This window comes from Tribolium madens, unplaced genomic scaffold, assembly GCF_015345945.1.
Source record: "Tribolium madens isolate multiple individuals breed KSU strain unplaced genomic scaffold, Tmad_KSU_1.1 Scaffold_19;HRSCAF=116;Tcas5.2_LG9, whole genome shotgun sequence".
NCBI lineage: Eukaryota > Metazoa > Arthropoda > Insecta > Coleoptera > Tenebrionidae > Tribolium > Tribolium madens.
In genome coordinates, this window is record NW_025400983.1 from 16,421,170 (window position 1) to 16,433,854 (window position 12,685).

Below are 12,685 nucleotides of genomic sequence, written 5' to 3' on the forward strand. Positions count from 1 at the left end.
AGTCAGTGAAGCCTATAAAAATATAAGAGGATGTTTTCAAAAGTCGAGAACGTGTTACTTCAATAAATTCGCCATGTAAATTAACGGTTTTGTAAAGAAAAATAGAGAAATAATACTTGGTAAATAGGTTTTCAATAAAGTATCTGTTSATGGAGAGTAGCTTCAAAGTGATGGCAGATTTTGCGATTTTTACTCCATCAAGACGCGTGTTTTCCTCCCAGGACAGCACGACATTGAAAATCTTCAAGTTATCTGGCAATTGCCGATCACATGTGGAACCTCCCAAACAGAAGTATGAAACTCTTTTCACCAAATTACCACAACATTTCTTGAGTACGATAGTACGATTGATTTTTAAAATATCACCACAAATTTGTCTTGTAACATATTAGGYAAAAAACTACGGAAATATGACACCGCTATGTTTATTACCAGTCGTTATAAAATCAATCTCTATATTTTTTCTAAAGTATCTTGATTTATTTGTTTAAAGGGACCAAAATAGCAATATTAATCTATGTAGAAATCATTTCTCAAAAACAAATTAATTTTGGCTGTTACACATTTTAATGTTCCTTCCATAAATCAACAATAAGACTGATTTGACATAGCAATTTATTAATAACTCTGAAAATAGCTTCCACCTATTAAAGATGGCTTAAAATATAGGATATTTTAAAAATTGATTAATGCAAATAAGAATTATTTTAAAAGGCTACAACATTTTATTTGTTGTAACTTTGATAAACTATTAAAAGATTTATTGTTACAAAATTAAAAGAGCAAAACCTTTAAATAATCCTTAACGTAAATATAATGTAATATGTAGACAATGTGTAATATAATGTAATAAAAACTTTCATCTCCCAATAAAGACTTAGACTTCAACAGTATGTTAAAATTTTGGAGTGTTTTGTACTAAATGTAACTTTAATAATAAAATTTTATTTGATTAACTTAGCAGTGTTTATTTATGATCTATATTATAAAAGGCATTTACCAAATAGATACTCGTAGTTACAGTTATAAAGAAAAATAATAAATTTTTGGAGTTGCGAAAAAGTGATTGATCAAATATTTATAATTATTTCCGTTTAGAAGGAAAAGTATCGGTCATTTGGGCTTAGACTTAGATTTATATATGCATGTTTTTTTTTTATAAAATTATCATATCGATAATTATGCAATACGAATTTGAAAGGAATACATGGTAAAAAAATCYATTTTTGAGTTGCTAGGAAGCGATGGAGGATTATTTTATCTAATGTGCGCACAGTGTGTATATCTATTTAGAAGAATAAGTATCTATCGTTTTCGCCTCTTTGCGACGTTGCCAGAGTGCAGAGGCGAACACGCACTATGAATGCAAGGAGGCGATTACGACCTGTATACAAAATCTGTATAACTCCGCAGCGCCATCTAGTTAAATAACGCCGAACATTGGTGTATGTTAGTATGTGTATATAGGTCGTTTTGGCCTCCAGACAAAAATTTGCCAGAAGACTCAGGGTACTCTAATTCGTGGAAATTCGATGAGAACAAGGCAAGACGCTTCCGACTCCGATTTCGGAGGCGAACACGTAAAATCGGAGTCAGACACGTTCGGTTGACATAGCGATCGGAGGTGTATGCGTACCATTTGCATATGTATATATATATATTTTATATATATATATATATTTTCTTATATATATATATATATTTCTTATATATATATATATATATTTTCTTTTTGTTTGCACGATATAATAAAATACTGGAACAATCTTGCAATTTATTGGATGGCGTTCTTTTTTAGTAGTTATTACACAACCAAAATTGTCAACATGATTGGTTTTTCTGTCTGAATAAATTCACAAAATCATAGCCATTTTCCTTGTTGTGTTAGGGTCCGATCCTTGCTTTCGAAAACTGAATTTTTTTCCCAGCTGTCTTCACTTTTTGTGTAATAAATTTTTAAAAAGAGGATGTTGTTGCCATAAAAAACAACTTAATTCAAAAACTAATCAAAATCGACTAATAGAACTTTAGCTTAAAAACATTGAAATTAAAAGCTACATTCAAAAATGCCAAGAAACATGATGTTTCATTAAAAAAAACATATGTTTGTATTGCAACATCCTGTATAATCAAAAATATTTTCTTGAAATGCGCTCTAGAATTTAAATAAAATAAAGTCTACATAATATCTAAATTCCCTCTTTAATAATAACTGAGCTACAGAAAACCGGAGCTGAGATGAATCACCCTGTATATCTACCCTGTATATCTTCATTTCTCCGCTTTTAACAAAATCTAAATTGAACGCAAAACCATTGAATCTGAGTGTAATCTTTCAACTGCAAACGCAGAATTTTTCCGATTGCTGTGACTATCCAGAGTGCGCCAGAACTCGCATCACAGAAAAAAATGCCATATAAGGTAATAAGATACTAGGAACATGGAAAAATGTTAAAAAAAATTACTTATCTATAAAAATTTCGAAGTTATGAGGGTTTAAATTTTGCACTTTGACTCTATTTATTTCTATTGGAAAAATAATTTTCCAAGTTTTTTTGCTATAGGCTATTAAAAGAGGAAACAAGGAAGCTGTATCCTGTTCAATATTATATGTGGCTTTTATTGGATGTCAAAAGTTTTTAACAGATGGATAATATTTTTTTCATGTTCTCGGTATCCTACCTTACTTGAAAATTTTCTCTGGGACGCGAGTTCTGGCGCATCCTGTTCAGCAAAACTTTTTCAGTTTTCTTCATTTCTTCAACCTTATGGTTTGATTTGGTTCAATGAATTCCAAAACATGTTCAATAATAAACATTGATAACTCATTTAATAATATTATTTAAAACTTTCCCGTCGCTTCTTATCACTAACTTGTCTGTACATAGAAAAATAGTCCAACCAATGACAATTAATCGTTTGTCTTATTCTATTAGAAGTGATAAGAAGAGGTCGCTTTTATAAGAAACTTTACTAGAAAGTTTCATTCAGTCTGTTGCAATCATGAGTGAGTTAATACAAGTTGGTCCTTCTAACACTTGTAATGACTTTCCATTGAAATCATTAGGTCAAATTTTTTACAAAAAAATTAAAGAATGGGATTGTGATCGAGTTCTTTTGGTATAGGAATTCTAAATTTTACATAAAAAACAATATAATTTATTGTAGATTGATTCTGAAGAAGAAATAACTTATGGAAAATTTCAAAAACTAACTGTTCAATTAGCAAAACAGTTTCAACGTCTGGGTATTAGAAAAGGTGATGTAATTACGATAATTTCCCCAAATCACTGGAGATTCATTGCAACAATTGTTGCCGGATTTTATATTGGAGCCACAATTAATCTTCTTAACCACGACTACACTTCTGGCAAGCTACTAAGTGTTTTAAATTTAATTTTAATACTTTTTTTTCAGGAGAACTAAAACACTTCTTACTAATTTGTAACCCAGTTTTGATACTTTGTACTAACAAGTCATTAATCAATCTCAAAAAAGTTGAAAATGAAGTTGAACTTCCACATATTTTGCTATACGACTCTGACTTTGATTCTTCACTAAAGTGTAATTACAGTGAGGAATTTAAACCTATTGATGAGTTAGATCCGATGACAGAAGTTGCTCTAATTTTAACATCATCAGGTACAACAGGATTTCCAAAATGTGTTCAATTAACCCACTCAAACATAAGAACAACAATGTTATATGCCACAGACCCCACTTTTTTGGATCTTAACAGACACGAATCTTGTATAGCATTTCTTCCATTTTACCACGTGTTTGGTTGTGCTATTTCACTAGCTTCAATTTTAAGCGGTTGCAAAACAGTAATTATGGAAAAATTTATTCCTGATTTATTTTTAACCTTAATCCAAAACCACAAAATCACAAAATTGTTTGTGGTTCCTCCAATTTTACAATTTTTGGTCAAAAACCCCTTAGTGGAAAAATTCGATCTTTCCTCCGTCACTGATATTTTGTGTGGAGCTGCTGCTGTACGTAAAGAACTGGAAGAAATGGTCCAAAAAAAGTTTCAGGTCAAGTCAGTCAGGCAAGTGTATGGAATGACCGAAGTTTGTGGTGGTGCAACCATGATTCCTAAAAARTMTCAAAAATATGGYTCTTCAGGGAAAGTSATSTCTTARACACAAYTCAAAGTTTGTGATGTMACAAGTGAAGAAACTCTTRCASCGWATCAAATTGGAGAAATACGAATCAAAGGTYATGGAATAATGAAAGGTTACTTYAAAAATAAAGAYGAAACYGAAAAAYCYTTRYATGAAGAMGGATTTTTGAAATCTGGTGATTTAGGTTACTACGATGAAGAAGGTTACTTTTATATTGTTGGCCGTTTGAAGGAAATTATTAAGTATAAYGGATTTCAGGTYTGTTCYTTTTRTATYTTGCTTAATTTWAAAATCAAATTTCAGGTATCACCAGCTGAGTTGGAAAATTTGTTAATACAACATCCTGCTGTTAATGATGCAGCTGTTGTTGGATTACCGGATGAAAGAGCCGGAGAGTTACCTTTGGCATTTGTTGTTAAACAAGATAAAAATATCACGGAAAAAGAACTGATTCAATACATTTCAGGTAAGAACGGGTGACAAAGTTATAAGTATTGATTAGTTGTATTTTGTATTTTTTTAGAAAATATTTCTAAACAAAAGCATTTGCATGGAGGAGTTAGATTTATTGACAGTATCCCTAAAAATTCCAGCGGTAAAATTCTAAGAATAAAACTAAAAGAAATGTTATAACACTTAAAAAAAATGTCTGGTTATATGTATTTTCATGTTTGAAGTTTTCAGGTGTAACTAAATTTTAAAGCTTTAGCTAGAATAATGAGTTCAGATCAACTCTTTCTTCCTTAACTATTTCACGAAAATACAAAAATTCATTCATAAGTACATACCTAATTGTCAAATCTGTCAAGTTTTTGGTTGTGAGAAGGTTCTAATGTCACAATTTTTGATTTTAGAAGCAATTATATTATACATCTCTTATTTTTTATTGCAGATGATTTAAAAAAAAATGATGATAAAAAGTTAATTGGCAAATTAAAAATTTCTAATAAATATTAAAATAGGTAAAATAAGTTGCCAATATCTTTAAAAGTTCAGTCAAAAATATTGTTACTTACCGAGTTGTAGAAAAATTCCAAATCTTTATATTGTTAATTTAAAAGAAAGTTCGATTTTTCCAGTAGATTTGAAATAACAACTAAACGATATAACTAAAAAATATATTTTTTAATACACATAATATGCTTTTAAACCCATTGCCAATTCAACAACAAATTTTTTCTTCTGTTTACGTTGTCCTTTATAGTAAAAAGCAGTAGGTCCTTAGTTCTCCTAAAATAAATGAAAAATATACAACAAAATCATTACTCTTGTTAACACAAACCTTAAAAAAATATTTTGTAACAGACACAATACAAAATAATGCGGGCACATTTTTTAGGATTTGATTTGTAGTTCATTTAACAGGTAAACGTAAAATTAGGTAAATTACGTGTTGTTAACCTAGTACATTGCCTTCAAGGCTTTCATTTGCTTTGCGCTTTTTAACGAGTCTGTCGACCGCTTCTTTGAACTATGGTTTTCATCGTCTTGTATCTAAAAAATAATTGGTGTATTTTTTCTCAAAATAAAAAAAAATAAAATTACTTTTGCCGTTGGAGTTTCTTATGCTGTAGCCGCTTGAATTAAGAATAATTCTCTGACAAACTACTGAGAAAATAGTTACAAAAGTATTCAAATAATAACTAACTTATCAAAAGATGAACTTACTTATTTTATACCACGTGGTCTCTCTAAAGGTGTAGTATGAAGAACTTCATCGAGCAGTTGTAGAGCTCGGTGCAGATGGATTTCAACCCAACAAGGGGTTTCTTTGATCGATTGTCGGGGATAGTCAGGACCCCAGCCTTTAACAAAACTCAAACGAAGAATACAGAGTCTTCGCAAATCGTCCACTCCTATCCCCGCCACCGCCGATAAACCTAACAGACAATAATAAATGTAGTGCACAATTTTTTTTTTCAACAAAATTATTACTTATAGCTGGCGCTATCCCACCCATTGAATGTGGGCCTGGAATGTGCCCTGCCACTGCCGCCGCTTGTGCCACTGCTGCTGCTTGCGCTGTGGCCGCTTGAGTGGTTATCTGCTTGTGGCATTGGCGCAGATCAAAAACCTGCAAACCTAATTAAACCCTTGTTTTTCAAACTTTAAAAAATACCTTAATGTTTGTTCCAGGATAGAATTTGTGAATCGCATCACCAGGCTTTCGTCCAGCCTTAATATCCAAATAATAACTCTGAACAAAAACTGAATGGTCGCTTAAACAACGCAACCAAACATCTCCTTCACCCCTTAAATCCAATTGTACCCCTTTGCCAATATGTAGTCTTGCTTTCTCACTTTGTTCAGTGCGGTGCACATTACTCAATGCACCGAGGCAAAATCTGTTGCCACCGGAGGGGTCCACGTAGCCGTCAATTGTCACATTTGGGCAACTTGAAAGTACTTTAAATGTTTCACCGACTTGAATATCTAGCTCGAAGTAGGCCACGGAACACCAGTATTCGGGAGCCGGTTGAGACGACAACAAACTGTTGTTTACTTCGTTACATTGGTTTGTGTTCCAGTAGGCTGTGTAGGTTAACGTGTTAGCACCAGTAAAAGACTGACCCTCAGTAGCCGTAGCAGCCAATTGACGGTTATTTCCACCTAAAATTTTACAAAATTCAACACGTAATTAACGAATCTATGAAATAAGCCCACGCGAAAAATGCGCACAAGAAAAAAGCCCACACGGAAAAAGCTCACACTGAAAAACACTCACACGGAAATAAGCCCACCCCACTTAGAAAAAAACGCACAATGAAAAAAGCCCACCCAGAAAAAAACTGATATGAATAAAAGCCTAATCGTCAAAAAGCCCACGGGAAAAAAGCTCACAGGGAAAAAACTATCTCTGCTGTCGTGGATGAATTTCTAATCCGATCAGGCCAATAAAAATGTTTTAGAATAAAGTTTTGCTGTAATCCTATTCAAGAGAAGTGTAAAATCAAGAGTGAAGAGCTTATTCCACATCTGGTGGCGAAATGACAGTGACAGAGAAGAAACTTGGAATGCGCACACTTCGTTAAGATAATGAAACTTATGGGCGTGCATTTTTTTCTCTAAAATTTTCTTACTTGTCATTTTGCAAGAGTTTACAATCGGGTGATCGCAAATAAAGACCAATATTTAAGTAGGGAAAATCATTTAGATGTAATCGTTAATGAACTTATCATAACCCACGATAGCAGCGATGAAATCGAATTTTGCTCTAGTATTTTTGAGAGCAAGGATTATTAGAAATATCATTGTTAAAAATTATTTTCATGCTTTAACAACTTAATAATTTGTTTATCATTCTTCATCTTATATGAGTACCTACTTACTATATTTTTTTAAATAATAATAATAACAACTGACTTTTATTGTTACATAAAAGTACAATAGGGCGAGATTCAGGTGGATCCTCTGCTCTACCACCTAACAGTGGTATTGAAATACATTTTATAACGACGCCTGTGGACAATATTTTTTTTAATAGTAAACATACTTTTAGTGTCAAAATTCACTCATGTTTGACAATGTCAGTTCGCCACCAGATTTGGAACAAGCTCTGCCTCTTAATTCTTTTGAGGTTGTGACTCAATGTGATTAGTTTTCTTAACAAAGTAACGCGCACAACTCCCAAATTTAACATTTTTTGTACTGTCACTACTAAAAACATCGTATTCAGGTAACTAACTTGATAATAGCTAAAAAAAGTTTGGTGAAACTAGTGAAACAATTTTTTACTTAATAAATAACGAAAAAATATTGTTCATATAACTATGTCTGACGATTTATTTATCGTTGGTGAAACTGACAATAAGTATTGTATAAAACTTTGTGTGCCCCCAAGCCGCTGTCCCCAGTTTTATAATGTTAAATAGCACACTATCTACTTTTTTTTTTAAATTTGATTACCCAAATATCTCAGAAACTATAGAATATATCTACCAAAAATAAAAATCGATTTAAAATCGTTGACAGACTAAACTTCTGTATTTTTTTTTAATTCTTATCGCTTGTCACCTCCGAGTCGCCACCCCGATCTGTTAAAGATTTAGAAAATTTTTGATATGGTGCAAATTTTTTTTGGCAATGTCAATTCAATTTTATTTGTTAATTTGTTTATTTAATAAAATTATCAGTACGCTATTGAAACTTCTCGCAGCAAGGCGAGTTGTGAATTTGAAAAATATGACGAAAAATAAAACTACTATCATGCAAATTGAAAGGAAATGTTATCTTTAAAGTAGAGGAGCACAAAAAAAGAGAAACTAGAGAGAAAACGTAATACCTATTTACATCAACCACCGCTTATAGTGAGCTTCTTTCTCTGTGGGTTTTTAGTATGTGGGTTTTTTGGAAAGTGAGTATTTTTCTGTGTGAGTTTTTATCCATGTGGGATTTTTTTCACTGTGCGTTTCTTTCCTTGTGAGCTTTTTTCCGTGTGAGTTTTATTGACGTAGGCTTTTTTCTTTGTAATCCTTATTTCATGTGAGATTTTTTCTGTGTGGGTTTTTCCTTGTAGGCATTTATGTTTGTGGGTTTTTTTTGTGAGCTTTTTTGTGTGCGCATCACCGTAATTAACTACAAAACTTTAAATTGAAGAAATAAAAAAGAGACTAACGATAAGGCATTTGCATGTGGGGTAACCAATTAGAGCTGGAACATGCTCCAACTCCTCCTTCAACTTTAGGAGTGAGATGTGTCATAACTGATCTGTTTCCCTGATCACCTACCACAAAAACAAAGATTAGAAAAATGGAGTATTTTCAATCATAAAATACAGATACACTGTTAGCTATCAACACAAACTTACTTATGGAAAGTGCTTGTAGTCCACTTAGGGTAATATTTTGTTGTGGAGGTTGCTGTTGTACAGTTTTATATTTTTCGCCATCTGTATCCATTCTGCTACCAGCGGCTGGTACAGCGTTGTATTCATTTAATTGTGTCGATTGTACTGTAAGTCCAGAAAGGTCAATTCCAGGAGGTACCACCCGTTCATAATGATAAGGATTCACACACACCGAGTCACACTTTAAGTCAAATGCAAATTGACAATGTTTTACGTGTTTGAGTTCGTTTTTTTGGAGAGCGGACCATCGCCAAATTCGGGCATATATCACGTGAGGAAAGCCTTTGCGTCCAGAAATCTAAATAAATTCAAATAATAATGTTTAACTTAGTAACATTCAAATGATTTACCTGCAGGCGGCCATCTAAAGTCCTCTGAATTGTGACACACTTACTTGGATGTGCCCCACTGGTGGTTATTGCTGTGATGAGCGAGTCCAATTCATCCCTTTTTTCTTTTAATTTTTTGACAAGTGATTCAATAGCACGTTTTGCGAAGCTTTCATCTTCTCCTCCTTGTCGATGGCACATCAAACTGTGTACTATACTTAGACAAGCGTCAGTCGATGAGAGTGCTGTTGTAGTAGAAAACCCGGACATGTCTGACACTGCAACAATGATCTTAATAACAAGAAAACAATTATAACTTCTCAGTTTTTTCACATTTTTTTCAATGCAAATGTTTCAGTTGAGCGTATTGTCTTAAACTGCAATAGACTTTTGATTTTATTAGAATTATTATAATTTAAAATTATAATTTTTTACAGAGTGCGCCATAACTCGCATCCAGGTACGAACGATACTATAAAAAATATTAAAGAATTCTATCTATAAAAATTTTAGAAAAACAATTTAATAATCTCTTAAATGCAAAAACAATGATTAGGGTGTTCCATTTAACTTTTTTAAGTTATTGAACATTTAACAAACGCCTTCATTTTTTTATCTTTGCAAACGCAACAGACTAAAAAAATGTTATAAGCTTACAGCTTGTACCTTCTTTTTTAAAGTAGTAAAAAACAAATATTTCTAGATGTCTTAGATGTGTAATAAATTTTTGAAAAGTGCATGTTATCATCAAAAAAACCCGTCACTAATGAACTTTTTCAACATACTGAAACACCCTGTATAAAATGAAAATTTAAAATTCAAAAATCACAATGATTCTCAATTTGGAACTCAAAATGTCTAAATATCGTCCTTGATTCTCCAAAATCTGCTATGTGGTTCTTAACGTCATTTTGTAATTTTGTACACGTTCTGAGAAATTTATTATTTTAATAACCAACACACACAACTGTTTGTTTTTACTATGTAACAAATTACAATTTTTGTCTCAAAATTTCTTGTTTATAACTTATAAATTTGAATTTTTAAACTGGAATTTTATAAAGAAATTCCGAGTTTAAAAGTTTAATTATTTTAACTATTATTATTTTATAGAAGTACAAAATATTATATTTCAAAGTAATACAAGTTATAGAAAACAGTTTATATATACAAGCTGAGTCATTTATAATAAAGACCCTGACCGATTTTTAGAAGTAACCCAAAATACATTTTCAAAGACAACTTGCCTTTTGTTACATTCGAAAAATTTAGATTATTAAACTTAAATCAAAGTAATGGTTAATATGTGATTAATTACATTTGACCGTGTCATCAATTCCACTTTTACTTCCCTTAAATTTAAAATGTACTCAAACAACAAAAAAACGGACATGATTTTGATAAGAGAGAATCCCACAAAAATGGAGTGGCTGAATCTGTGCCGTCAAAAGTACACCGTAGGACTTCGATTTATAAAAATTGTCAAAGCTATCAATGTACCTATGTTTATATCATTGAAAAATATCAAACAGAACATCAAATAATGAATAGAGGTATCTGAGAATGTATTTTGGGTTCCGTTTGAATATCGGTTAGGGTCTTTATTATTATATGACTCACCCTGTATGACGTATGCAATATTCAGAATGATTGAAAAATGTCGGACCAACTCTCAAATGGTGATAGGAGACTCTCAGCTAAGCATAATGAAAATGAATTCAAATTTTTGTTTCAAGTCTTTTTTGAGAAAAACAAAACTGCCAATTTCTACCATATGACATAAATTGGTGATTGGTTTCAACAGTTATCTTGTGTTGCAACATCGGCCGTGTCCGCTAACCAAATTCAAGATTGCATAATCTAAACCAAAAACTTAACCCAAAATCTAATTTTTGAAAAGCTGTACCTCGTGAAAAAAGACTGAAACAATTTTTGTCATGGGAACTTTTAACTCAGTTGACAAAGTTAACATTGTTATAGTATATTAAGCATCAAGAACGATAAGTCCTTAACGTTCGTTCGTGATGCTTATGACATTTTTTGCACGAATGATTTTTGTTAGTTTTTTTAAACTAAAAAAAATGTTCTCGAACATTATTGAATGCTTACCGACTTAGCAACAATAAACAAAATACTTACCGACGAGTTTGGAATAGCAACGAGTAAATACAACTTACTGTCTTGGAAACAGAGTGGTAAACAATCAAATAGAGCTCACTCGCGCAAAAAATAAGATTAGTCTTATTCTCACCTGAGAATGACCACTTTGTGGTTGAAACGCGTGGTGTTAGAAAGAGTTAGGAGGATCCAATAAGAAGTCGCTTTAATTAGTTAAACATAATAAACTTATTTTTATTTTAGACAAACTTCTGTCAGTAAAAGTGATTACTCCAGTTTTAAGCAGCCCGTCTATTTGGATATCGCGCATCTGCATTTTTCAACCTTGTTGGTCTTTTCGTCAACATTTTAGTAATTCTCACCAAATTTTCCAAGGTTTGACTTTTAATAAATTCAAATTGAAGTGCTCTTTAATCATTATGTTTAATTTTATTATTAAAACCAAATATTTTAATATCCACGTTTTCTAAAATGTAATGTTGGTTGCTTAAAAAAAAATCAGGTTCATTATTACTCGTATTGCATGTGACTGTACTTAATTTATTTATTATTTTATGTCATAAATATTATTGTAGATACACATAAATAGTACAAATTCACATAAAGTACTTCTAAAGCAGTCCTAGGTATGTACTTATAAACATACAGAGAAATTGCTCTGATCTATTCTAAGTTCTAAGCAATTTTAAAAAATAACCTCCATTTATTTATTTATTTTCATTTACCATAAAAAGGGTATTCTGAGTTGTGAGACAACATGTGTGTAGGTACTTGTTTTGAACTTGTGTTGAAAATTTTAGATAAAAGGTTCATTATTCCGCGAAAAACAACAATCACACCGACGATTGTATTAGTCTTGTGGGAAATACGTTTAAAGGAAATGGTAGTGATTGCAGAATATAAAATATAAACCATTTAAAGATATTTAAATGAAAAAACGGATTACTTACCTACTTGAAAAATGCTTGTATTTAACTCCAAGCGAAACGACAGACACAAAATCACAAAGCTTCATCCAATCTGATTTCGATTACCGTTGGTGGTTGGTGGCGTTGCGATCGGTCAATCAGCTGGAAGACTCATACCAAGAATTATAAAAAAAATTGTAAGAAGGTTGCCTCGTAATTTGCACCAATCACGTGTCCGCATTATTTGCGCGAATTGACGTCACTGGAGTGATCGTTGAAATATAGTATACAGGGTGTCAATTTTAAAACTTGCAATTGCCAATATCTCTAGAACTCAGGGCCGTACCCAAGGGGGGG

At 32.0% G+C, this 12,685-nt stretch overlaps 2 protein-coding genes across 5 annotated transcripts; one reads left to right on the forward strand and one right to left on the reverse strand.

Annotated features, from left to right (window-relative positions):
* Positions 1–2,991: 2,991 nt before the first annotated feature.
* On the forward strand, positions 2,992–5,671 carry LOC123011624 (4-coumarate--CoA ligase 1-like). Its single transcript, XM_044409159.1, is given in 5 exon segments — positions 2,992–3,120; positions 3,169–3,370; positions 3,418–4,385; positions 4,431–4,593; positions 4,651–5,671. Coding segments are annotated over 5 exon segments (1,560 nt in total). The 5' UTR covers positions 2,992–3,003; the 3' UTR covers positions 4,761–5,671.
* Positions 5,232–12,514, reverse strand: LOC123013247 (mothers against decapentaplegic homolog 4-like). Of its 4 annotated transcripts, none has more exons than XM_044411690.1 (10): positions 12,371–12,514; positions 9,324–9,580; positions 8,935–9,271; positions 8,743–8,850; positions 6,247–6,737; positions 6,063–6,201; positions 5,796–6,007; positions 5,673–5,735; positions 5,410–5,621; positions 5,232–5,357 (listed from the first exon to the last, which is right to left on the reverse strand). In XM_044411690.1, the coding sequence occupies exons 2-7, from the start codon at positions 9,570–9,572 to the stop codon at positions 5,796–5,798; spliced, it is 1,536 nt and encodes a 511-aa protein (XP_044267625.1). In that variant the 5' UTR covers positions 9,573–9,580; positions 12,371–12,514; the 3' UTR covers positions 5,232–5,357; positions 5,410–5,621; positions 5,673–5,735. The 4 variants fall into 4 exon arrangements, with proteins under 4 accessions (XP_044267625.1, XP_044267634.1, XP_044267618.1 ...); XM_044411699.1 differs by having other exon boundaries at positions 9,324–9,593; positions 12,371–12,478; XM_044411683.1 differs by having other exon boundaries at positions 5,673–5,732; positions 12,375–12,472.
* Between the last annotated feature and the right edge of the window lie 171 nt (positions 12,515–12,685).